Genomic DNA, 27947 nt, shown 5'->3' with positions numbered 1-27947 from the left:
AGTAAGTACAGTACAAGGTGAGAGGACCTTTTTGGATGTTGAATGCTTAAAATACAAATCCTCAGTGCTGCCAGCTGCTGTCCCGCTGTTTTGTGTCACCGCGTCTGCTCACGACAGTTTCTTCTCCTTCTTTTTGTTGTCTGTCTGTCTCACTCTCTTTCTCAACTCTTTTTCTGACTCCACCTCTTCTGTTCCTCCTCTCTCTCTCTCTCTCTGCTCTCCTCTCTCTCTCTCTCTCTCTCTCTATCTCTCTCTCTCTCTCTCTCTCTCTCTCTCTCTCGCTATCTCCTCTATCTCTCTCTCTCTCTCTCTCTCTCTCTCTCTCTTACAGCATGTCCCTCCCTTCCTCTTTCTGTCTCTACACCCCCCCCCTCCTCCCCTCTCTTTTCTCCCCTTCCCTCTTGGCAGCAGTGCCAAAGTGGGCAGTCGGACCGAGGCAAACACAGCACAGGGCAGAGCAGAGGGCGATCCAAAGGCTGGCGAATTGATTATGTGTGTGTTTGTGTTTTGTGTTCTCCGTCTGTGGGTTTGTCTCCGTTTTGGGCACACGAAACTGCAAGTAACGTGAGTGTATAGTGCGTCTGGTTTCTCTTTTTGCTGTGCTCAGTGTGTTAGAAACTGTGGCTTGTGTGCGTTTTCTGTGTTTGTGTTATAGAGCAGGCGTCCCTCTGTCACCCTGTGTACGGACAGACGCACTCACGCCAGTAGGAGGGGATTGTGGGAAGGGGGTGTAGCTCACAGAGGGTGTGCTCTACTCCTCTCTTTTCCCTTCTTCCCGCCATCACGGCCCTCTTCTCCTCCAGTCCTCCGGCCCAGCCCGGCGCTCACGTACAGGCTCCAGGTATTTTTCTTTTTTATCCTGCGACACCTCTTCCCATCTTTTTCACAGCCCTGTAATCTTCTCTTTCAGTCCTCTCGCACTCTTCTCTGTCCTTCATCATGGTCTTCCTACTGTAAATGTGTCTATCGTCGTCCGTTGCCACGCTGTACTCCAATCGCCGCCATTTTGGCTCAATGGACATAACAGTAGGAACTTTTCTGGAGCTCAGAGGGACTCCTCGACTCCCTGCTGTCCATCTTCTTTCTCCTGCTTCCATTATGTCTTATTTGTCTGTCCCTGTCGCCCACTTCCTCTCCCCGGTCTGCTCGAGGTCAGCAGGCTCTGACAGGGAGGTAAACAGTGGTACTGTGGCTTTCTGTACCAAACAGGTGACTCTGTGTAGACTGGCAGGAGGAGGGAAAGGCCCTTGGTTACTTTCTGACCTCAGAAGGTCGACCAAAAGAGTTTTTGTTGGGTTCACGTTAGCACCAGACTATCTGCGGTCAAAGGACAAGTGGGACACTTGGAAGTCTCTTATCATCGCGAGCCGTTATGATAGCTCGTACAGAGGCAGTATTGACTTTGTTTCCCTTCACACGCTGCTTGAACTTTCGGCCACTGTTAAAATTCAAATATGTGGCAGTATTTTCAGTTTGTTTGTTTGTGCTTGACTTTTATATTTCTGAAATCTCAAGGTGTGACAGTTGGTTAAAAGGTGGTAACTGCCTTGACCCACTGCGTCGGAGGTTACTGTGTACGAAGCTTTGTACTTCAGAGGAAACTGATGCAGATATGAAACCGAGAGGTGAAACTGACAGCTAAAAGGAAATGTTTACTGTTGTTGTTCTGCAGTAGATCATATCATTTAATCAGTGAAGCTGTTGATTTATTTTTATAGAAGAAAGCATAGAGTAGCATTTGTCAGATTGATATGTCGTACTCAGAAATCTTTGAATTTTAACCTGCATTTCTGACTTCAGTCTGAAGTTAGAGGCCTGTATACCCTGAAACAGGAACATAGTATCAATGTCTGTATGAGTCAAAACAGGATATGCAAATGAACGAAAAACCAATTTGATCTTTCAGGTACTCTAACTGGACTGCCTAATGTTAATACTTTATCTGGATCTAAATACGGTTCCATGTTAAGATGGCGCCTTCGTGCCACGTGTTTGTGAAATGGTGAATATGGGCAGATCCTTTCACCATGCCTTTCAACATGCCCCTCAAATTCATGGCTATTTTACTAATAATTCTCTGGCAACTGTGACTTGAAATCAGCATTGGCATTCGACAGCTAAATAATTAACAAAAGAATAACCTTTCTTCATGTATATCGACATGACAGTGACGCGAGGAAAAGGTTAAGAAAGTAGAAGCTGTAGAAAAACAGTGAGAACAAGGGTTACAGAGACAGAAAGAGAGGTAGGAGTGAGAGAGCTCTTTCCCCGCCCCTCGCTTATCCTCAGATGAACTTACCGTGTTGCCTCATAATGTTTCTGAGTTTTTCTCCTAGAGGCAGTCAGGCTTACTTCCTGCATTCAGCCTCAGCATAGCTGATTGGTTGATATCTTGGCTGACCAGCTGCGGTTTGCAGCGAGGCAACAGGAAGTTTCTCTTCTCATGCAGGAAGCTGAAGCTGCTTTGTCCTGACATAACCTGATTTCAGTCTTGCACGCTAATCTTTGTATACGAGCACAAATATGCATGCACACCCTGTATGTGAGCGTCTGTTTGTATGGCCTGCTCTGTTGCACTAGTGAAGGCTGTAACATGTGGGCGTGTAGCAACATGCCAGGCCAGGCATCTGAGCTTTCAGAAACATGTGAAACCATGGTAACCATACATCTCATCAGCACATCGGCAAAAGCATAGACAAGTGGAGAAGAGGAGAGGGCATAGAGAGAGTAAATGAAGAGGAGGAGGTAAAACCTTTGATCTACGTTATCTTCGTTCAGTGGTTTTGGAAACACATCTGGCCATCTGGGTAATTGCAGGCTATACTGTAGCTATTACACCAATGACTCGGATATTCCTCCTAATTTCTTTTATCAAATAATACCTCTCATTCTCTCAAATAAAACCCTATTTATATACGTATTAAAATACATTTTCTATAGTTACATACCAAATCTTGTAGATTTAGCAGTGTGTGCCCTGCCACCTTTTTTCATACTCATTTCAACGCAGCTCCACTTCTATGGGTGAAATGATTGTTGATAGTCAAAACAATGGCTGCCTTATAGTCCTGTTTTATCTTGGGCATACTATCCTTTTATCAAACATGTTGCCTGACATGTTTACCTTGCTCTGATGCCTTTGAGCCTTATGTGGAGCCCTTTACTTTGCATCACAGAGCAGTCGATGGCAAAGGACCGGAAGCATTTTTTATTTAATCAGGCTTTAATAAATCAGGATCAGATACAATTAGCTTTTTTCATGTGCACAGGTTAAGCAACTGTGCTGTGTCTTCCAGTGTGTGTAACTCCATGCATATGGCAGCGTATATCCGTATACATGCAAATACACGAGCATGAGCCTTATGTGTTTGCGCTTAGTTAATGAGGATATACAGAACATCAGAGTGGGCACCTTGCCAAGTGGGAAGATGCTCAGAGCTCCTGTCCTTCGTCCTTTAATGTAGGAAGCTGGCATTCCTCAGGGAGTGAGGAAGATGAAAAAGCATGTACAATAAAATCACCATATCGCTCCTCTGAGGATCAGCCCTCTCTTTCGTATCTGCCATATGCCTCGATACTATTTTTTTCTCCAGAGTAAGACTGGACACGAGTAAGACAAGACATCCATTTGCATCTTTTTAATTGTGGGAATTCTTAATTCTGCCGTTTATTGTGTGGCATACTTCCTCTGCCAACTCCAGCTCCCCCACTGCTCCTCCTCCTCTTTGCCCACCATCACCACCTCCTTCCTCCCTTATTGAAATTCTGCCTGGCACACAGACACTGCCCATTCTTGGCACAAAGCTCAGAGAGAGAGAGAGAGAGAGAGAGAGAGAGAGAAACACAGGAACCTGTACCAATCGTCTGGTGCCCCCTCCGTTGTGTCTGCCAAGCATTCATCCCATCACGCGGACCAAGGGACCAGGCAATCCAATAGGTATTTCCCTGCCTTTGCTTCCTGCTAAAATTTGCTCCAATTCTGAGGAGTTTTGTTGGCAACTGAGTCTGTTGTGTGTGTTTGGGGATTCGCTGATTAATTTGTGTGTTTACGTCGTTTGTATTGGGTGAGGAATGAATCCGCGAAACCTGCATCCTCCAACAGTGTCGGGAGGAAGCTACGGCCTATTGCTTCCACAATGCGATTTGATTCTCGCATGGGTTTGGATGTGCTATAGATGATGAAGTTGCAGTGTTTCTTTGTGTGTTTTGATAGAACAGCATGTTGATGTAAAAAGTCAGTAGAATAATCGTTTAGCAGGCATTTTTATTTGAACTAAGTAGATATTTTGATCTTTTTTTATAGGTGTTCACTTTTGAATTTTCTCAAAAGCCCTTCATATTTTATAGTTGTGTCAGTGTTATAAAAATGTACTCATTTAAAACCAATGTCTTGTGTTGAATGCCGGAATTAGATTTAGGTAGGGGCTTGATAGATGTTGTTGCTGTAGATCTGTTTATTATAGAAATTACATTTCCAGTGCGACAACTGACATGGGGTCTTAGAAAACCCAGAAGAAACATGTGTAACTGTTAACAAGAGATAGATCCTGAAACAGGAAATTGTATCCAGAAAAACATATCCTGGTTGGTCACAGCAGAGCTGCTTTATCAAAGGGCAGGAGAGGACATAACTTGCTAATATGAATTTACTACCATTTATCTGTAATTCTGCTGTGACGGATGCACAGACAGTCTGATAGGCAGATGAGATTAACTCAATAGGCCTCTTTTTTTCTTTCCCCTGTCTTTCTTTTAAGATCCTCTGAGCTGAAGGCTCATTTATTTTGGAGCTGTTGACAGAGAAAATGATTTGCCCCACCAAGCCTTGTGTGCCCCTTTTATGTGCCATGGACAAAGTCCACCATCACAGACAGTGCCTAATAGAGATCACATTACTGACCGAGATTGGCCCGTGTGTTTGCTAAACAGTCGGGAGTTGTGCAGGAACCCAGAAGCACAACATTCCCCACTAGTGTTTAATGTGTATGTATTTTTCATTGGAGGCCATGCTCAGTCCTGTTAAATCTTCATTAGTTTGACCAATTTCCCCCCAGTACACTGTGTCATCTCACTATTAGTCTGTCTTCCAAATACAGCTCCAGTCAAGGGACGTTTCCCGGCGACCGAACAGAGCTCGTAGATCTGTCACTGGCACGGTGGCAGAGTTGGGCATCATGCCAACACACCCCCACCCCCTTCTGTCTGTCTGGTCTTCTTTAATCAGACTAGCAGGGTCTACTGCATGCTAACTATAGGCTGGCCTGGACCATGTCTCAGGGGTTGTGGCTGTATGCTAATTTATGCAAGCAGTGTACCTCCTATTCCCTTCTCTGTCTATCTGAGGCCAAGGTCTGGCATTTTAGTCTGGCACTCGTTAACCCTTCAGTAGCTGCCATGTTAACTGGCTGGCCCATCCCAACCTTTATCCCATAAGAGTGGAGTATTTATCTGTCTGACGGGGAGCCTAGTCTCAAATAGCGAGATTAATACAAGTTAAGAAATTAACTTGTTTAGTGCCAACTTTTTGATCGAAACGAGGGCGGATCTGTTAATCGCACCAGTGGCATATATGTACTCCTCCTCTGTGAACTTTTCCTCTGTCTGATAAGTGTTGTTACAGTTTTTCTCTTACTTTGTATCCATGACTGTGAGCGCATCGTTCGGTCTCTTTGCTGCGTCTCTGTGCTTGGCACAAGATTGATTCTCCATCACTGTCGATAGAACAGACACTTTTTCTTCATCGTGAGATAGCGTCCTCGGAAAAAAGCGGAAAGGTGGACCTTCTAGTGTTTTTAAGCAGAACTAAAATGGCCGATGAATGAGACGCCATTTTGTGTTTCCTTGTTGTGTTTTGGGGGGCAGAATCCCAGCCTTGTATTCAATCAGAGGCAGCTGGTGGAAGCCATATTTGCAGGCATCTGTGTGTGTGTACCACCGTCTGAGAAGCAGCAGCCAGCCTACACAGGGATAGCCCACTGAAATGAGCTCAGTTTTTGGCCAAAAACGGAAACAAATTCCTGGCACAGAGTCGAGCATTTCTTTTTTCTCACTTTCGATCACATCCAAGTCTCAGGAAGCCAGTGAGTTGTTTGTTGGGCTTTTACACATTAGTGCTCTCACTTTCCGATGTCTGCTAACCGTTAAATAATTTGTCTTTCATTTATTTTATTGGAACAAATTCCTTTAGGACATTTAACACTGTATCAAAAAAAAGAAGCTGGGTTTAATGGTGAAAATGTGCCGATAAACATAATCATCTTTTGTTTAGATTCATAGACATTTCTCTAAAATATTTTAAAGAATTGTTGTCATGAAGCAATTTTCAGACATAAGTTGTTTTCAGTTCCAGGAACACAGAAATTAAACTGAAATACAATTAAGCTCTTTGAGTTGGGACCATCTAAAACGTAAATATACACTCAAAAAGGCAGTACTACCCAGTTTTACCTGGCATGTATCTTACAGAGAATAATTAAGATAACCCCCCCTGTCTTTTTTTCTATGTACCATTGCAGGAAAATGACCTTTGAGGATCTTTGATGCGGAAGCAACGTGAATGCTGTCCTTGGGGCTGAGGTAGTAGATTGAATAGTTGTGGGGTTGTGTAACCTCTTTTTGAGATAACTATACAATCTACTGTCTTTCCCAAGGAGACAGCTGAGTCAGCCAATCACTGACTGTCATCTCCAGATGGGCAATCCCGCTTCCAATCAAAACTTGGAGTTGTCAACATATTGTGAAACATTGTTATCTGTGTGCAGGTTAATTAGGTTTGATGTTCCCGAATAGGACGTGGACGTGTTTGATTCGGGCTCTTTCAGGGTGAGGTAGTAGGTTGTATAGTTTGGTGGGTGGGACTGCACCCTGCTCAGGTGATAACTATACAGTCTATTGCCTTCCCTGAGGAGTCACTGAACATGATTCCTCAACACACTCTCATTTTTGTATCGCATTTATTTGTAGATAACAGGAAGAAAGAGCAAGTTATATGAGCAGCACAAATGTAGACATGAAATGATTGAGGCTGTAAAATGACTGATATATGTACATCTGTATAAAGTCTTACTTGACTAAAATGGGTTGTTCAATAATCAGTGAATGTGAAAGTGTTTGTCAACTACTATGATGGTGTGATAGTTTGTGTACAACAGCAGCTAGTGAGTGTGTTAGTCTACAGCATCCTCTAGTGGAAACTAATGAGATAGCTTTGATACAAATAAAGTCAGCAGACAAGGAGCAGGCACTGATTGTAATGGCAAGTAAGAGAATGCATTTTTTCAAACAAACAAACAAACACTCTCTGGCTGCCAGTAGTTTTTCAGTTGTTTATGTGTAATAAAGTCTCAAATATTTGTTGGATTGAGTGATTTTCAGATGTTTTGTGTGAGTGGGCAATAAAACCTTACGAAAAACTATAATGAACTCCAAACTGAAACATAAGGGACTTAAAAAGCATGTAGTCCTTTGTTAGGGTGTGCTTTTCCCTCCTGATCCACATGTCTCTATGTGATTGGCTCGGCTGCCTTTTATTGATTGGCAAACTTGCTTGTCCCCATGGCAACAGTTCAGCCTCACAATGAAGCGTCTCCATATTTGACTGTAGGCCTGTTGGATTTTTGGGATGCGACAAGCGTAGACCACAGGGTTGACTGCTGAGTTGGCATGAGACAGGAGAATACCTGTAAAATGGATTTGCTATTATCAGATTTCACTGCGACTGTGGTGTGATCAATTATTGTGATATTTGAAATGAATATCTACTTCAAACTGTAAGTACTAGAAAAGATACCTGCCTGTATAGAGTGTCCCCCGTGTCACAGCTTGTGGACCCTGAAACAGCAGCAGGCAGTTCATCAGGTGCAGAGGAATCCAGCAGCCGGCAAACAAAATGAGAACCAGAGCCAGGGAGCAGGCAAGCCTCTTCTCCCTCAGCAGGGAGGCCTGGGCCTGGGGACAGCTTTCCTTTAGACGGCCCTGCAGGCTCCGGAAGATTTTAGTGTAGAGGAGGGTCATGACCAGCAGGGGGGCCATGACACATCCCAGGAAGTTGAAGTAAACCATAAAGGGGAGGGAAATAACTGAGAGGAAGGTGCATGGTGGAGAGATGGAGGAAGAGGAGGATGTGTTGGTGAAATCTGATGTTAGAGAGGAGTAGTTACGCCAGCCAAACAGAGGGGTGAACCCAAGTATGCAGGAAAGAGTCCAGCACACAGAAACAGCCATCCATGTACGCCTTTGTGTGGCCAGGGCTTTGTATCTGAGGGATAAAACAGAAAGAAAGGTTGTTTCTACAAATCAAGCAGCAAGTATAAAGCTCCTTAGCTGTAAATCAGTTAGACCTTACCTGAGGGGAATGTGTAATCGGAGGTATCGGTCCACAGAGATAGCGAGCAGTGACAGCACAGAGGCCTGAGTCAGCACGAGCACAACACAGCTGAGAAGTAGGCAGAGGTCAGGGGTCACACTCACCCAGCCATCCAACAGGACAGCCAGGGGCACGGCCGCCACACCCACCAGGAAGTCAGCCACTGCCAGGGATACGAGGAAGCAGAAAGTGGGCTCTCGCAGGGAATCCCGGATGCCAATACACACCGCACACACCACCAACGCATTGCCAAGGAAACAGGAAATGGCAATCAGCACTTCTAGTACTGTGTAGGCCACCCAACTCCAGTCAGTCATCACGAAAGAAGAAAGTCAGAGAAGCTGAGAAGTTTGATAGAGCAGCTTTCCTTGAAGGCCGTGGAAAGTTATGTCCAACATAATCCTATGGTTGTCATTTTGAAAAACCTGTTCCTCCACGCTTTCAGCTCTCGGCTTCAAATGACCGTAAATGTAATGAACGGAGTATTTTTGTATTCAACAGGCAAGCGCTTTTCTGTGCACGCACAACAGGCGTGCACTCCGTAGAGACGCCATCTGTATTTCATCAGTTGGTAAAAAATGCTTTTCTCACACTGACAGTTGTGTCTCAATAGACTTAGAGGAGACACATTCTAAATGAGTCATGTCACATTCTTCACACAAAGGTGTGTTTCATATTTTCAGTGGTATTCAACTCTTAACTACATACAAATACTGATAATACAGGGTTTAAATACTTAAATAAGTAAAGCCAGATGTATTTCAAATATGAGATTTTGAAATATATTATACTATGTATGAGCAGCAATCAAATTCTGTAACTATTTGAACTATCCTATATGCTGTGGTGTAACTTGATCGATCATAGGGCATTACATTTGATAAGTTAGGTTTTTACGTTTAAAAATAAAAACAAAGATGTCAAACATGTTTAGTGAAGTCAATTATGTAATGGTCCCCCGTGTCACATGTTTTTCAGCATGTATGTATGTGTCCCCGTCATTTGACTATGAACATGTATTGTCTTTACTGTGGCAGCATAAAAGACAGTCTCCTCTCTGATGTGTTGAGTGTGTGTGTCCACTCTCTGTGTTACAGGACTGTTAGGTTATTGATTAACAGGCTGGTTGTTAGAGGCACTTTTTCAATGCATGCTTACTTTGCATACAATTTTGGTTTGTGTGGGTGTGTGTGTTTGCTTCAGTTAATAATCACATCTGTGTGTGCTTAGCTGATATGCACTACATAGTACATCTTTGTTCACACAAATAGACAGGCAGACAGACAGACATACAGGCAGACAGACAGATCAACAAAATCTAGAAACAAATTCTGTTTTCTGAAAATATTTTTCTTTTATTTGATTTAAAAAAAGATATTTCGACACAAGTAAATCATGTTTTACAAAACCCAATTATGTAAATAATAAGAAGCGATTTTATTTGTTTAATATCTGCAATGCAGAATCACATAAAAACAGAAATGCAGACCTTTTAAAAAAAAAAAAGAATAATTGTAATTCTACTTATGAAGTAGATATTATGTGATAACCTTTAAGATTTACATATGTTTTAATGCCAGTCATACATACATCTTCTGGCTTTTCAAATACTCAGTATTCATTTATTTCGACTTATAATTAGAAACAGAAAGGTTATCAGAAAGGATGATAACCGGAAGACCATCAGAACATCCTTTGCACTTATTCAATTTATATGCCTACTCATCATGCCTCCTACACTGAATGAGAGTCTCCTTGAAGGCCTCTCAGTGTCTTCTCATCGAAACGGTAGGTGAGCTTTCTCTTCACCTTTTTTATCTCGCCTGTGCGAGAGTAGTTCCTCAGGGCCCGCGCCATCTTCTGGTAGGTCATGGTCTTGCGATTGCCCTTCCTCTTGCCCCACAGCTGTGCCAGGCGCTCCTTGTTTTCAGAGGAGAACTGGAACGTGCCAGAGGAGGATTGAAGCCACCAGATGCAGCTCCGCATCGATGGAGTCTGGAGCATCTCAAATAGGAACTGGAACAACCGCTCCTTCCTCTTTCCTGCCAAGGAGGAAGGGGATGTAAATACAAATATGAGGTGACAATGACTCATATGTATATAAACCCAACACAACATAGGACCTCAAACTAAATACTTAGATGTTTTTTGTGTAGATATGTGGAAGTTTTGCTGCTCATCTGCACATGTTTTCAAAGATTAAAAGGCTTTATTGTCATATGCACAATAGCTTCATGTAGTTTTGGCAATGAGAGTCTTAAGTCCCATGGTCCTCGAACAAAGCAACCTACCCTAACATACTTAAGAAATACAAATACATAGAAAACTTGCGATGTGTTTGTGTGTATACCTGAAAGTGGGGCAAGAGGCAGGAGGTCTCTTTCAATTCCTCCTCCCCTGTCAGACAATGGTGACGGGGAATCTTGGTACTCCTGGTACTGGGAGCCACTGGACAGCGAGTCTGAGTCAAAGTATCCAGGGGCCCCGTAGGAATACGGAATGTGGTCCTGAAGCAGACGCATATTAAACATTAATAATTTACAAATGTAAAAATATATGTAGGAACAAACATATCATGTTGGCAAAAGCCAACTTTGTCAAACACAAGAAGTCTATGAAAATATTTGATCTCTGCGATATACAGAATCACATACAATCAGAAATACACACATTTTAATTTAGGAACGATTTACGTTCTACTTAGAAAGTAGATACAACATGCTAATGCCAGAGTCTCTTAATCATGAATCAAAGAGCCTCATGTGTCACGGTAATGTTTTGTTATATCTAGCTATGATAAATGGTAATCAAGCTTAAATGTACTAAGAAAATAAGGTCCTTGAACTCACCCATTGGTTGTCATGGGGACTAGGCCAGGCTGGATGCAGAGCTTGCTCGTCATATTCCTCGTGAGGAGTGTGAGAGTGCCACTCATACGGATGCTTGCCTGACCAGCTGTTCACTACGGAGAAACAGTCAAAACATACAGTGAGAAGAAAATAAATATACAAGCACAAACTTAATCCAATAAACCTGCCACACTAACCTGTGATCCTGGTGCCCTGGTGGGGGTGTGCGTGTGGAGACACAGTGGCCGGAGGTGAAGCAGTAGTGTGCGCAGGATGGACCTCCATAGAGTGCTCCTGCAGGTACTCCTCGATGACCTCCAGGTCCACCTCAGGGCAGGAGGAGGGGGCCGCTGCGCTCCAAGCCCCCCGACCTGCGCTAAGCCTGATCTCAGTCACATAAGCCATCTGACAAACAAAGAGCAGGACACAGGCTTTCAGAAATATGATTTTGAGAGAGAGAGTTTGTTGCATGACGCTGATGGAGAGAAAACACTTTGCATGATGGGTGGCATTAATCTCGGGTCAGTCATAACCTGTGTTATTAGCAGATCGAACACCTGCTGTGTTGTTATTCTTCATGAAACACCCATTGTTGTTTTGTTGTGGTGTACTTTTGCGCATGAATAATTTTACTCTGAGATTCTGAAGATAAGGGCTGCACTCATTCATCAACTTTTAATGAGCTGTGAATCTGTGAATGTTCAATTTTTTTACATAATTTATAACAGAAGATAACATATAAAAACATATATTTTGTCCATCTACCATAGACCTTCACTAATAATATGCAGCAGTGAACTGTCTATTTAACCTGAGCTGTGTGCGATGTTGGAATTGCGCCAGGTAACAACAGTGACAATTTGTATTTGAGTTTGACTGGCAAATTTATGCAAGTGTTTGTGCTTTTCCTAGCACAGGTAACATTCAGGTAACAGTGACGTGTGTTAGCTGTTTTCTTCAGAAATAACCTTTTACCCTCATCCAACACAATTAATTTACAGTAAACACAATTGTATTTTAGAGCAAACTGTTATTGAAACATCTTACTGTATACATATAAACACATTTCTGTCATTCGTGGTGTAAAAACAACCAAAAAAGGACATCATACACACTTCTTAAAATAAATGAAATATCACTCACCGTCTCCAGATCTGCCAACATACCTAAAGAATAACCTGGAAAGAAAAAACACACTTGTGAGACACCAGAATCAAAACTCACAAAATGAAGTGAAAGCAGCTGTCACACATACTTCTCTAAATGATCTGATAGTCTGTCACATGACAGCAAAAGACAATAAGTAAGAGCCTGAATGAATAATGAAATGAACATGATAATATCTGTACCTTGTTCAGTCAGAGATGACAGCTCCTGTGTCTGGTAGAGTCAAAGTACTATCCTCAGGCAGGAGAGAGAGAGGGTGGAGACATTGGTATCTGAAAGCCTCACCTGAGTGATGCTCCACCTGAAATTGTACCTCTCTTATAGTCTTTGCACACTTTTGGCCAAGCCCCTTGGGAGTGGTTTACAAAATAAACGTTTTCCTTCTCAGCAGATTGCATATAACAGCTACATATTTATTAACTGTTTTAAGCTTTCATGGAATCAAAACTTGTGGTATATTTGTGGTTTCTTATCATTTCATTCACAACATAGAAGATATTTATTGGAAAACTCAGCACACTAACTTAAATATTTGAATGACAATCCATTGTATTGAACATGTTTACCCGTATGGGTTATGGGTGATGATGAAACTGTTCTCAAAACAATGTTACTGAAATAATGCTAACTAACTCATTAGTTACTGAGCAAAAGTAGTGTAAGGTCACCTATTCTGTCGATATAATACCTTATGATACGTGATAGTTAGTAGTTAAAAAAACACAATACTGCTACATTAAAATCAAATTGTTGTTATATTGCATCACACTGCACAATATGGCAACGTTATGCAATCCATGGTCAACAAGTGACGTGTGAGCCTTTTTGTTTCGTGTACAATTAAGACGTAGATTCCAGAACTCTACTGGCACTGCAACATGCGTCTTTCCTCATAGGGTGTGTGTCTGAGGGATTTCCCCAAGCCTTTCTGAGTCTGAGACAAACTGTAAACTTGTTCAACTGATGGCCTCGAAGAGCCTGCAGCACAAGGAGAGGGATGTATAACCAGTCTATGTGTATAACAACCAACCCTTGTCCAGCGTTTTAAGTCAAATCAGAATGTCTTGGGCCATTTGTGAAAATGTGTTAACCTACTGATGGACTTCTGACCTGTTTAAGGTGTTACCTTGTGTTTCCCTGCAATGCATGCTGGGATGAAGCACGTACATGTTGACAGATATTCATTGAAACGAAAATAAATGATACTTAACAACAATGAATGTTAAAAAAAATGACTTTGACAGTTATGTATTGCCTGATAAGCAGTGTCATTATAAATCTAAATGTAGTGCTGCTAGCCTGTGACCTCATTGGACTGATGATATATGACACATGTAGCGGGAAAGGCATCAGGGTATGTGCTTTATTCCTGAGCTATCAACTCAAATTGATAACAACTCAAACTGTGCTTACAGGAATAGCACTACTAACTTTACAACTTGTTTAAGTTGTGTAAAGATTCATCACAGTAAAACATTATCACAGGCCCACACACTGTACACCTAGAGTGCACAGAATGTTATATGTCGAAGTGTATCAGAAATAACTTGGTACTTAACACTTTTATTGACCAAAATATACTTAAATGTTCTTCTTCTCTCTCTTTTTGGTTCTAGACATAAACATTGTGTACATGTACCTATGCATGCTTATGTGTAAAGCTCTTATTGAAACAGCAGCTGGGCCAACAGCGCCAGTGATTTCCCATCTGTGTGACAGGCTGACCACCTGCAGGCTTTGAACCTTTCGTTCTGTTTTAACTCATGCACACATGCACACATGCACACATGCACACACACACACACACACACACACACACACACACACACACACACACACACACACACACACACACCACACACACACACACACACACACACACACACACACACACACACACACACACACACACACACACACACACAACACACACACACACACACACACACACACACACACACACACACACACACAAACTGCGATGCACTGTGAAATGTTACTGCTCTACTTGTAATAATAATAATAATAATAATGCATTTTATTTATATAGCGCTTTTCACAACTCAAAGACGCTTAAGCACTAAAGCATTTTTGTAAGCACATAGCACAGCTTTGTTTACTCTGTGCATGTTTGTGCAGGTATAAATAATCAGAACCTATGGCAGGCAAATATTTAGATTCTGGTTTGATTGAGAAATCTAATGATGAATTGATTATTTTACGCAAGTTGTTTGTTTATAAGATTGTCCGGTGCGGCTGTGGTTTTTAAAGAGAAGTTAAAGGCAGGCGGGAAACCTGTTTAACAAGGTTGAGAAATAGTTTCCGTGAAATATGGAGAGCATTTCCCGTACTTAAAGCTCATGATGTCATACAACCTTTTTTTAACCCGCAGGATAGTGTTCAAAACTGATGAAAACATATCCATAAGTAACAAATCAAACCACAGAGTAGGGCATAATCTTGATGATGTGGTGAGACATAAGTAAGTGTATCTAATATTATCTTATCTATTATACTGCAAAAGTTAAACATATAAATCAGTAGTTCTCTCTCATGTGTGCAAACATACATTATGTACTTAATTATAACCCATTACCAAAAACATTTTATTACCATTACAACGCCAGTACCAAAACCTAGTGGACAAATCAGACATGGCAGTATAGTAACATTAGTAGTTGAAAGAGCAGCAGTAGAAGGTAAAAGCTGTGAAATCATAAAGACACTTCTCAAGAACTTGATATAAAGACTTGATAAACGTGTTCGGAAAATCCCTGAGCGCTGAATGAAATAGGTGACGGTTAGGATTCCTATAACTCAGCTGCACCTGGAGGACCCAGACAGATGATAAGGCCAGAGACATTTGACCCTTGCAGTGAAAAACACACAGTGAGGCAGGTGAAACCTCAGAAGTGTTTATTAGCCCATCCAGCTTTCACACCTGATATGGGTTTGCAGAATTGCTTTAAAAATGTTATCAACTGTGTTTTTTAAGAGCAGGTGGGGAAGTCGAAGCTAAAAATAAAGGTTTGCAGCTACCAATTAAATAAATAAAGCCACATAAAAACTACCACAGGTCTTTGGAGTGATAAAACAACTACTGAATTAAATATATTACTTTATTTCAGTATGTTTATTAATCTCTTGGCAGAAGTTTGCCACACCTGACTCTCTGCAGGAAATGCAGAAGTGACCACTGTAATTCTTTGGCAATTACAGGCAATTTTTATTACATTTGCATATTTTCTTTGTCCTTCAGCATCTGTGGGTGAGTGAGGGAGATTTAATCGATGATCTTCATGAACTGTGCCTGAGTCACTTGAAATGTTTAACGGTCACAAGATGGCAGGTGAAAAAGAGAACGGACTTGTGAATGCTATGCAAACACACACACAAACACAAACCTTGTTGACCATTAATGGCTTCAACATTTAATCTTATCAACACGGTCATCAGCGCCTGATGAGTAAGGGGCCGTGTGTGTGTGTGTGTGTGTGTGTGTGTGTGTGTGTGTGTGTGTCCAGGTGTAGTGGGTTTACAGTTATAGCTAAACCCCATAGATTAGTGAACATACGCAAATCACCTGTACACATGAAGGTTTCTGGGAATTCCCCCAATGCCTTGACAAAAAGGTTGGTGGCGTTGGGGCGTGTGCTTGTTTATGTGTGTGTAAAGTGATAAGTAAGAAAGCCACAAGCCCTAATGACAAACACGCATTAATAAAAAAAGCAGCAAACACATTTAATATTTTATCACATTACATTTTGGGACCTAAAGCCACGTGTAATTTGTACTGTTGCTAGGCCTGATGATGATTTTAATGAATGGTGACAAACAACAGCTTTTTAAAAATCTGTTTGATGTTCACACCCTTGGGCAGGGCCCCACTGGAGGCAGGTGAGGAGGCAGTTGGACATGGCGTGGCGTACTGTGTATTAGAGGCGCTGGCAAGTATGCAAAACTTGAGGTTTTCACCTCCAGCTCGATATCGCTCTCCCACATTTGTGTCGCTTTTCTTTTCTGTATTTTCCATGTCTTTTTCTTCTTTGAATTAAATGCAATAACTAATATCTTCGGTTCCAAGTTGCATTTAAAATTGTATTACACCTAATACCTTAGTGTTTTGCAGTTTTGCAGTTAATGATGCTAATCACAATTTTTTAAATAAAACTGCAGTGTGCACATACTTGTAATTTACATATGGTTACCAGCAGTGCAGCGGTCAATTGGTCTTGGATAAGGATGGTTATTATACATCCCTCTTAGGAGAATGCCGGAGATAAGGAATGGGATTGGGAACGGGTGGGACTGTGCATTCCCACGGAATGTTTGTGTCCTCCAGTAGGCAGTCCTACAATCTGTGGTCTCAATAAAAAGTCATAAACCACACATAGACGCACAGAGACCCACCATCCTTATCGCAATAACACATAAACTAGAGTGCAAAGACTGTACATAAATCATCAGTTTTCACAGTGAGATAAGCAATGGACAAAGAGAGCTACAGCGAGAGGGGGACATTTTATCTGAGCTCCGAGGATAAAATATAACATCTTCATAACATTTTCTTGATCCCAAAGAACACAATAAAGGGCCTGAGGGTTTTTGATGAGCTATTTTGAAACCAGTCCCTGTTGCACAGAGGAAAGCCCACACACGCCACACTCAGGGAAGCCATGCATGTTTGTCTCTAAGCCCAGATTGAGCAGATCCCAGTGTATTCTCCTGCTGGGGGCCCACACCTCCACTCTACAGCTGTTGTCATGGAGGGAGGGGACATGAAAACAATAGCTGTCTTTTCTATCAGACTCCCACATTTGAACTTGTTGCCTGCAAAAAAAACCTCACTTGACATCTGTCTCAATATTTCAGAGGGTAATAGTACTTGATCATTGTGTTAGGTGTTTTTTAGCTTGTAATGTTTCTGCATAATGCATGAACTCTCTTCAATCGAGAGGTTTCAACAATAAAGGATGTACTAAAATTGTGTCTGATCCCACCCACATACTCCACCCAGAATTTCAGCTCCTACCTTCTGGTAGAAGATGCAGGGTTCCCAAGAGCAGGCTGAACCGCTATAAGCACTCATTCCTACCTATGTCCATTAAGCTTCTTAACATTCACATGAAATGAAATGTAGTCAAATGTAATGAAATGTACTTTTTAAATGTTGGCCATGAGGGGTAGTGCAATAGGTCGCCATTGTCAGTATGTGCGTCTGTGTATTGTGTTTGTTCAAAACGGTGTATGACTGATGATATGTGTATGTCTCTTAATGTCTACTATGTTTGTATATGTACATGTATGCGGAACTGCAAGACGGAGTCCAGAACAAATTTCCTTACGGAGACAATAAAGTATATCGTATCGTAAGTACTTTACATCATATATTATAATGTAAATTAAAAATACTTTATAGTGTCTCAGCCCCTTTTCTGAAGCTTTGTATAGTTGATTGGTTATCCTATTTCACACACCTCAATTATGTCTTATGATTGTACTTGTATTTTTTTAACTTGTGAATACATTAAATAATCAGTGTTGTTATTACGGAACAACCTGATTTACTTTCTGCGACCCAAAATAACTTTGCTACCAAAAAGTTACAATTCCTTTAAAAGGACATTAAGACTGAGTCTCTCAAGTCAATTCAACTCAACTCCTGTAACTCGAGTCAAGTTGAGATGCAATTAGTTCATTATTTTGTCAACTTTGTCTAACATCCACATTTCTGCTGTATGATGGTGATAAGAGGAAAATAAACATAAAAGTAAATCTCATCAGAATGGGACAAATACGATGTTATTTGATAACATCGATCCATGGGAACTACATCCAGTTGGGTTTTTTCTGTGTGATTTTTGCACCTTTAGGAGTGTCCGACAGTGACAGGGCAGCTGTGTCTGGGTTGTATCAGCATGCACGTACTTTATGGTTAACCTGCTCTAGAAAGAGTTTGCAATATTATGGCGAGGGAAAGGCTTCCTCTTTCGTGAGAAGACCAGCGTCATTGTCTGGGCAGATATCGGATATTTATCACTTCTGCTTTGCTCAAATCTTAAAAGGTCAGAGTGTGGTCAGCAGAATGAATGACAGTGCAGTTCGTGCTAAGTTTGAGTTCTTGTGGTGTGAGTATTTATGCTGAAAGTGCAGTGACAGATGTGTAGCGTTAAGAGATTAACAAACAGTGCTTAAGAGGACTTATTTGTATTGTTTTACAATACTGAATCACAATGGATATGACAGTGATTTAAAATTATTCAATGCATGATTAGTGATTAGGATAAAACCCATATTTTCATTACACTATGTAAACTGATAGGCTTACATGGTAAAGTGGAATTTTGAAGGGGTTCTCTGGCTGCACAATAAACCTTATAATTATGTCTATGATACTTCCATGGAAAGACCCTGCTTACACTGCACAGTAAAATGCCTCTTCAGCAAAAAGAGATCCAGGCTTTTGGCAATGTAATTCTGACTAGAGAGAAACCACAATTCAACACTGAATAAAGGAAAAAAAGAGAAAAGGCAAAATCCTTGACAATAGAGTGGTGCAGGGATGACATATTTACCCGGAAATAAGCTGTGCATGGGTTCTCTCAACAAAAAAGCAATGGATTCTCCATAGGATTTTGGAAAATAGCTCAAAATAAGATCTGTGGAAAACGAACCTGTTTGATAAATGCGCGTTTTGTTCAGCCGGATAATCTCCACATGTCTACCCTATTTTTATAATTTTCTAATCATAAATGTAATCGGCAGAAGCAAAATGCTAACGTTATGCTATAAACGAACTACAGCCGAGTACAGCAGGGTCGCACAACTTCAACGTCACGCCAATTTAAGATCGATATTCAAAAATACAGATTCAAAATTGTACAAGTTGAAGCATTTGTTTTAACAGTTTGCAAGAGGCAGGTACACTCTAAAAACAAATGCCTTGGCTCAACAAAGAAAATCAACGCAACAGTTTGCATCGATGTTTATTGAGTTAAGACAACTTCTAATGAAATTGTCTTAAAGCAACAAAGTTATTTGAGTTAGGGGAGAAGGCTTTTCCTCTACAATCAGAGGTGTTTTTAATTACCACTTACTTAATAATTGGTATTATAAACACAAGTTTTGAAGTTGATTACTCAAAAATTAAGTTGTTCCGACTAGTTTTACCGTATGATTTAAAAGGAATTTTAAGTTGTATGTACTTAATTACCATCATTGTGAACACACGTTTTTAAGTTGACAACCATTTATAAATTAAGTTGCTCCAAATATATTGTATTCAATAGTTTTTTTTCTTAGCTTTTTCATGTTTTTGCCTTTAAAGAAAGAAATTAATTGCAGTTGTTTATTTCAACACATGATGTTTCAATCAGGAGAGAATTCATTTTGTTTGACCATTTATTGACACATGCCATATGATAAGGTGCATGAACACCTGAAATCACAGCTGACTGCAGGAGAGAGGAGAACCATTTTATAGTTGGGCTGCAGCACGTTGATTGGCTGCTGGAGAATGAGGTGAAATGTAATAGGTTAAAGAGAACGCCTGTGATGAGCTGATTATATGCAGCTGCGGAGTGAATGTATATACACCCAGTCTTCCTAAAAGAACTTTAGCTGAGCTTCATTTAAATCTTGAAAAAAAAAGATAAATAACACAAACTTAAATTGCTCCACAAATAATAAATAAACACATTAGCCATATTACCATGGGACATGGGGACACAGCAAATACATGCTGCCATCACATTGAAGTTAGAGGCCTTTGCATATTTAAAACCAGTGCCAAATGTGTAAAATCTGTAAAGTTTTTGTAAAACTACAGAAACAAACTTTCAATGGCCACCAATCAGATCACACACATCCATTTGACAAAAGATGTAACAAAGATGTTTGCACTGCCGACAGTCATTATGTCAAACAGTATGAACACATTTAACGCAGAATGCTTGCTCATTCATTTGTTTCCCTCGACCACGATGGTTGCCATCGTATGGTCAGACCCTGGGGTGGACCGGTCACTGATGAAGGCGATATTCATGTCCTTTTGAAGCATATTAAATAATAGGTTAGCGCATAAGAGATAATGAATTAGGTAACTGCATACTTTTTAAACTGCCACTCTTAGCTAATTCAGAGCCATTATTACCAGCTGCTAAAGCAACGCTGGTATTGTTTTCACCTATTGAGTCTGCATGTGTGTGTCGTCATGGCAATGTGGTCCTGAAGACACACAGAGGTGGTTTTGAGTACTTTGCCTAGTGTTTCAATGCATGTGGACAGATTTTGTCAATCACAACCGTGCAAGTTTTAGTATCTTCTCATCTTTTTTTGCAGGTACAATATGTGAACTGGTTAAGTGAAGAGCAGAAGCCACTTTTCAAATGTTACACAATCCTTTTCCCATGCCATTGCTGTCAACACCTATCCATGCTGAACGTTGCTAAGATATTATAGATTGGGGTGTGGCCAAAAGTGCAATATGCTTCAAAATGTAGCTGACAGAGAGCAGTGCTTTTGTCCTGTGTCACTGTGCCCGTGGATTTGATTGTATTTCAAGATTTTTAATTAGGTCGCTAAACTCCTTGAAAAGGTCCTCTTCCTTTTCTCCAAAGTACACGACAAGGCAGCGGATGGCTATAGTTCTCTGCGTACTTCAATTGTATTGTGCTATTTTTGAAAAAGGAAAAAAAAGAGAAATGACCTAAATGAATATATTCTGAACTGCCAACAACTTGCATTTCAATGACAACTCTAAATAAGGATCCTACCTCAAGAAGCATCCTTGATCTGCTTCACGAGATTCATTTTTAATAAAAAGCGATATCACAATAGTAGATGCTCATAAGTGTACGTGGTACCAGAGCACCCTAGGCAGAAGGTCCATGATCGATTTCGTTATCGTATCATCGGACCTGAGGCCGTATGTTTTGGACACTCGGGTAAAGAGAGGGGCGGAGTTGTCAACTGATCACCATCTGGTGGTGAGTTGGGTCGAGTGGCGAGGGAAGCCTCTGGATAGACCTGGTAAGCCCAAACGTGTAGTTCGGGGTGAACTGGGAACGTCTGGAGGAGGCCCAAGTTCAGGAGGCCTTCAACTCACACCTCCGGCGGAGCTTTTCGGGCATTCCTGTGGAGGTTGGGGACATTGAACCAGAGTGGTCGGTGTTCAAAGCCTCTATTGCCGAAGCCGCGGCGGGGAGCTGTGGTCTCAAGGTCCTAGGTGCCTCAAGGGGCGGTAACCCTCGAACCTCCTGGTGGACACCGGTGGTCAGGGAAGCCGTCCGACTGAAGAAGGAGGCCTTCAGGGATTTGTTATCCCCGGGGACTCCCGAGGCAGTTGCAAGGTACCGACAGGCCCGAAGGGCAGCAGCCTCATCCGTGGCCGAGGCAAAGCAGCGGGTGTGGGAGAAGTTCGGAGAAGACATGGAGAAGGACTTTTGGGCGGCACCAAAGTTGTTCTGGAAAACTGTCCGACACCTCAGGAGGGGGAAGCAGGGAACCATCCAAGCTGTGTACAGTAAGGATGGGACGTTGTTGACCTCAACTGATGGAGTGTTGGGGCGTTGGAAGGAACACTTTGAGGAACTCCTAAACCCGACAACTCCGCCCTCTATGTTAGAGGCAGAGCTGGAGTATGACGGGGGATCAACACCAATCTCCCGGGGGGAGGTCACTGAGGTCGTCAAACAACTCCACAGTGGCAAAGCCCCGGGGGTGGATGAGATCCGCCCGGAAATGCTGAAGGCTCTGGGTGTTGAGGGACTGTCATGGTTGACACGTCTCATCAACGTTGCGTGGAAGTCGGAAACAGTACCGAAGGAGTGGCAGACCGGGGTGGTGGTTCCCCTATTTAAAAAGGGGGATCAGAGGGTGTGTGCCAATTACAGAGGCATCACACTACTCAGCCTCCCCGGGAAAGTTTACTCTAAGTACTCGAAAGGAGGGTCAGGCCGATTGTCGAACCTCAGATTGAGGAGGAACAATGCGGATTCCGTCCTGGTCGTGGAACGACGGATCAGCTTTTTACTCTCGCAAGGATCCTGGAGGGGGCCTGGGAGTACGCTTATCCGGTCTACATGTGTTTTGTAGACTTGGAGAAGGCGTATGACCGAGTTCCCAGGGAGTACTGTGGGAGGTTGCTGCGGGAGTATGGGGTGAGGGGGGGTCTCTACTCAGGGGCCATCCAATCTCTGTACTCCCAAAGCGAGAGCTGTGTCCGGGTCCTCGGCAGTAAGTCGGACCCATTTCCGGTGAGGGTTGGCCTCCGCCAGGGCTGCGCTTTGTCACCAATCCTGTTTGTAATATACATGGATCGGATTTCGAGGCGTAGTCATGGGGGAGGGGGTCTGCAGTTCGGTGGACTAAGGATTGCACCACTGCTTTTTGCAGATGATGTGGTTCTGATGGCTTCATCGGTCTGCGACCTTCAGCACTCACTGGATCGGTTCGCAACCGAGTGTGAAGCGGCTGGGATGAGGATCAGCACCTCCAAATCTGAGGCCATGGTTCTCAGCAGGAAAACCGATGGACTGTCCACTCCAGGTAGGGAATGAGTCCTTACCCCAAGTGAAGGAGTTCAAGTATCTCGGGGTCTTGTTCTCGAGTGAGGGAACAATGGAGCGTGAGATGGGCCGGAGAATCGGAGCAGCGGGAGCGGTACTGCAGTCGCTTTAACCGCACCGTTGTGACGAAAAGGGAGCTGAGCCAGAAGGCAAAGCTCTCGGTCTTCGGGCCATTTTCGTTCCTACCCTCACCTATGGTCATGAAGGATGGGTCATGACCGAAAGAAACGAGATCGCGGATACAAGCGGCCCGAGATGGGTTTTCTCCGCAGGGTGGCTGGTGTCTCCCTTAGGGATAAGGTGAGAAGTTCGGTCATCAGGGAGGGACTCGGAGTTGAGGCCGCTCCTCCTTCGCGTCGAAAGGAGCCAGTTGAGGTGGTTCGGGCACCTAGTTAGGATGCCACCTGGGCGCCTCCCTAGGGAGGTGTTCCAGGCACGTCCAGCTGGGAAGAGACCAAGGGGTAGACCTAGGACCAGGTGGAGGGATTATATCTCTTCGCTGGCCTGGGAGCGCCTTGGGATCCCCCAGTCAGAGCTGGTTGATGTCGCCAGGGAAAAGAAAGTTTGGGGCTCTCTGCTGGAACTGCTACCCCCGCGACCCGATCACGGATAAGCGGGAAGAAGATGGATGGATGGATGGATCACAATAGTAACCAAAGTATTTTTACTCTCACAGTAGCCTCTACTACTTTGTATCCTCTCACAGAACTATTCACAGTTCAAAGGCTGCTAATTTTGGTCAAACAGCAATTTGCCATACAGTGCAACTACAAGGCTATCTACTGTATGTGAATGACAAAAGATGACACTCACCTTAAAATGTCCTTTGTATATTTCTATTTGTCTTAACTGTGGGAACTTGTCCAGGCATGTTATGTGGGAGTGGACTTGAAATCCTTAACTCAAGGTGTAGAACAATTAAGTTATCATACTTACTACAACTTGAATTTAGTTTTGAGTCAATTAACGCAGAAATCAGAGTTCAAATTACACACAATATTAAGTTGATGTAATTACCAACATTATTACGTCAACACAACTTATAAATTAATGTTTGCAACTTAAAATGTTTATCTAAATCAATTAACTCACATTTTTATCTTGCAACCATGCATTTCATTAAGTGGAGGTGAAAGGTCGCCTGAATTCGTTTTTAGAGTGTACTTGCTTTCAAGCAGAACAGGGCAAACAAACTTAATGGGAGTGTTTACGTGTTCGGTATAATGACGTACAACGTCCTCGACAACTTCTGTAGTCCTATTCAGCCACTTTAATTTAATTTAATTTCAAACCTTTATTTAACCAGGTCTCTTTTTCAAGGGAGACCTGCAGCAAGTAGGTTACACATGAAACATAAACCAATAAAGGACATCATATTTACAGGGCTACATTTACATACCTATCGACATTTACAAGTACCAACACATGTTAACAACCATCGTTTTTCAGACACGTAAACTCTTCAAAAAATCACCAGTGGAGTCACTTCTGATGTATTTAATGTCGTAGAACAAAACGTGATCCGTCTCTTCAATTTGTGTTAACCAATGACCTTATTTCCAGCTATTTTCCAAAATCCTATGGAGAAATCCCGTTGACTCTGAGACCAGGGAACCGGTAGTGGTAAAATGCTAACTCACTTCCGGGTTTTTAGGACTCGTCACTGCACCACTCTATAGGCCTCGTGTTTTAAGCAGTTCAGAGAAGTGGTGAATGCAAAGGAGAGACACCATTACAAAAAAGTAATGATTCGAACATCAGACAAGCATTACCTAATTATGAACACCAAAACATTTGTTTTTTAACACTTTAGACTGTCTTGGTTAAATTGTCCCAGTAATTCATTCAATAACACAACCCTAAAACTGAAGCAGCTGAAAATAAATTAAGATTTTTTTTGTTTTTTTTTTACGTGGGATTTTGTAGGATATTTCCTTAGACTTTTTTTTACAAAATTACAATAGAATATACTAAATATATCAGATTATTTTTGATTAATTAGACCTCATCTCAGGACTGTGTCACGGGCGTCTACAGACTGCGCTGGACAAACATCTCCCCTCAGACAAATTACAACTAATTGTTGCATGGAGCGTTTGGTTTATTTACATGTTTGGCAGGTTTGGCCACCCACATTCAACCCTGAGAATTATCCATGTTTGGCTTTCAGAAATGTAGATCAATGATAAATAAAAAGGTACTTACAGTTAAAACTAGCAAATGTAATGTACAGCACTTAACAAAATAAGCCCTCTTTCTATAGCAAAATGTGTGATTCTTCACTGGAAAAATATAATATACATATTAAAAAACTTTATATTTGTATTATTTTAATTCGGAGTTTTTGTAGTTTATACACTTGACTATATATGTTTTAAACATTCCGGTTCATGGAGCAGCTGCTATTCAAAGTGTACAATTTGAGTGTGAATTTAATGGTATATTTATTTGCAAACATTCATAAAAGAACACTTATCAGCAGATTCTGCCCATTTGTATATCTAGAGACATGAATCATTGTTTATAAAGATTTATGCACACATGCTTGGAGCTGGTGTTTTAGCTCCGGACCTGCTGCACAGATTCTGCTCTTTCTTTCGGCTGAAGATGGCGCCATATCATCAGCTAATCGGAAGGAAACTCTGGAGCCAATAGAGAGCAGTTCACACAATCTAATGGTATGATTTAATGAGATTATTGTAATCATGCATTCAGTGGTGATACATTTCATTCTTCCTGGGTGCCTAATTTCTGTTTTCATAGCTGTAATCTTTCAACTGCTGCTATGTAATTTTCAGATGACTGGAATTCATCTGAGACTAGTGTGAAACCTACAATAATAAGGCTCCTCTCTTCATCTCACTATATGTGTTGAGTTCTCCTGCTAGTCCTATCTAGGTTCTGCATGAATGGGACTCTATGGGACAGTCCAATACTTCCAGTCACTGTTAACATTCCACATCAGTCTCCCTCCAGACTGATACCATCAAGCAGAACTGGGTAAGACGGCCCACACATCCATCATTCACCCAAGGCATGCACAAGTGCACACACTGACACAGACATGAACTAACACACAATGAAGCATGATTAGGGAGTCTTCGCCACAGTGACCATTGCGTTATATCAAGTCAATTTACTTTTTATAGGTCATATTTACAGGTAACACTCACCAACACACGCACCTAACAAACCATCTCACATTGCAGCGCCACTGGCCTCGCTCAGAATAGCATCAAACAGAGGGGCGCATCTCTCTCTTTAGCAATGTACAGGTGCAGACCTGTCGGCTTTAGTCAGTCTATTTCACACCATATTAATCCTCGTATAATCACTCTCACAGCAGAGAAGAAAAAGCAGGGTGGATATCAAAATACAATAAAGAATTGTCTTATGACAGAGATATATTATTATGAGGGAAAGTGTTTTTTATTGCATTTAATTGTATCAACCCTTTTAAGATCTTTTGCGGGGGGGTTTTTTGTATTTATTGACAAGGGCAAGTACACAGAATCTTGAATGAATCATTGTTCAGCCTAATACAAGCATATATTGTTTCAATACAAACACCTTGATATGATAGAATCTTTGCTACACCATAATATCTTAATAATTCATTAAATAAGACTTTTTTAACAATATCCAAAGATAACATACTGAGATAAAACGTTGTTTGTCCTTTGTCAGTGATCAATCAATCAATCAATCAATGTTTTTTTATATAGCCCAATATCACAAATGTTACATTTGTCTCAGTGGACTTCACAGTTTGTACAGAATAAATGAGAAGTGATGAGAAGTCTCAACTTTCCCCAGCTCAATGCATCCACTGCTGGGTACAGTCGGTGTGAGAGGAACTCCCTCTTATGTTATTGTTAGTCATTACACACATAAAAGGAAAACGTTGTTTTTAATGAGATGATCAGTTACATTTATAGAATTGTCCCAAATCTTGTACTTTTTTAAAGAACCTCTTTCGGTGTCAGCAGGATATTCTAATAATAAAAAGGTTTTACCTCGTCATAAAGGGATACATAGGATACTCCTGATCCTGTGTTATGCAATACTTTTATATGTATTTATATTTTGTATACATTATCTTTAATTTGTAATAACTTGTATTATTATATTCCACAATGTGTCTTTGAGGCAAAAATGTGTGGTTTTGAGTGAATTGTCATGTCAACTTTTGGTTGGGTCACATTAACATTTGGTACACATTCATGTACTTCTTGCACCATCATCAGGTCAAAAGTATGTCTGTCTTATGACCATATACCTGCACAATTATTGGCCACTGCTGTACTATGGGTCTAGTGCTAATTAGTGAATATAAACACGCTCACACACTAAACTGAGACGGCAAAAAAATTGTAAACATTGTACCGGCTAAACATCAGGATTAGCATAGTAGGCATGTTAGCATGCTGTCGTTAGCATTCAGCTCAATTTACCAATGTTCCTACATCAGACTCGCAGAGCCGCTAGCATGGGTGTATATTATTCATCCTGTTGCTTTTTGTCACAAACACTTCAAATTGAGATGGTGTGTGGTCTACTGTGTGTATCATTTTGTATTATGTGTATTGTACTGTTTGTGAAGTGCTGCCGTAGAGCATCAAAAATGTCAAATGTTGTTTAAAAAACAGTTCTGGATGTATTTTAGAGGAAAGACACAAACTGACCCACCAAAAGGTAAAAATCTATTACCAGCCTGTGATGGATTGCTTTGCTGAACTCTGTGACTGACCATGTCCCCAGGCCTACTATTGTCCCACACTAAAAACACACAAATACCCCCACCCCTGTTCTGCCTAGGCAGCCCTTCATCTCTTCCACCTTGCCCCACCCTTGCATCCTCATCCCCTTACCTCATCCCCCTTCCTTCCGCCGCTCTTTCTTTCATTCACCTCTTTCCTTTGTACTGTGAGATGCAAAGAGGAAGGGGGGGGGGGGCTTTTGTTGGCTTTCAGGTGGTTCCACATGAAAAGCCAGAGT

General features: G+C 41.6%; 2 protein-coding genes and 1 long non-coding RNA gene across 4 annotated transcripts; 1 reads left to right on the top strand and 2 right to left on the bottom strand.

The window, feature by feature from the left end:
- The first annotated feature begins 441 nt into the window (after window positions 1-441).
- Window positions 442-7352, top strand: LOC117542104. Its single transcript, XR_004568373.1, has 2 exons — window positions 442-564; window positions 656-7352. It is a non-coding gene; the product is annotated as an uncharacterized LOC117542104 (long non-coding RNA).
- On the bottom strand, window positions 6940-9114 carry LOC117542103 (adenosine receptor A1-like). Its single transcript, XM_034209588.1, has 3 exons — window positions 8345-9114; window positions 7794-8257; window positions 6940-7679 (listed from the first exon to the last, which is right to left on the bottom strand). Exons 1-3 carry the CDS (start codon window positions 8680-8682, stop codon window positions 7468-7470), a joined length of 1014 nt encoding a protein of 337 aa, XP_034065479.1. The 5' UTR covers window positions 8683-9114; the 3' UTR covers window positions 6940-7467.
- A 645-nt stretch (window positions 9115-9759) lies between these two features.
- LOC117542052 (transcription factor Spi-B-like) lies at window positions 9760-14103 on the bottom strand. Of its 2 annotated transcripts, XM_034209511.1 has the most exons (6): window positions 12564-14103; window positions 12358-12392; window positions 11412-11619; window positions 11215-11327; window positions 10716-10872; window positions 9760-10407 (listed from the first exon to the last, which is right to left on the bottom strand). In XM_034209511.1, the coding sequence occupies exons 2-6, from the start codon at window positions 12376-12378 to the stop codon at window positions 10100-10102; spliced, it is 807 nt and encodes a 268-aa protein (XP_034065402.1). In that variant the 5' UTR covers window positions 12379-12392; window positions 12564-14103; the 3' UTR covers window positions 9760-10099. The 2 variants fall into 2 exon arrangements, with proteins under 2 accessions (XP_034065402.1, XP_034065403.1); XM_034209512.1 differs by lacking the exon at window positions 12564-14103 and having other exon boundaries at window positions 12358-12541.
- Between the last annotated feature and the right edge of the window lie 13844 nt (window positions 14104-27947).

The sequence above is a fragment of the Gymnodraco acuticeps genome, unplaced genomic scaffold, assembly GCF_902827175.1.
Source record: "Gymnodraco acuticeps unplaced genomic scaffold, fGymAcu1.1, whole genome shotgun sequence".
Lineage (NCBI taxonomy): Eukaryota > Metazoa > Chordata > Actinopteri > Perciformes > Bathydraconidae > Gymnodraco > Gymnodraco acuticeps.
This window is presented reverse-complemented; position numbering and strand designations above follow the sequence as displayed.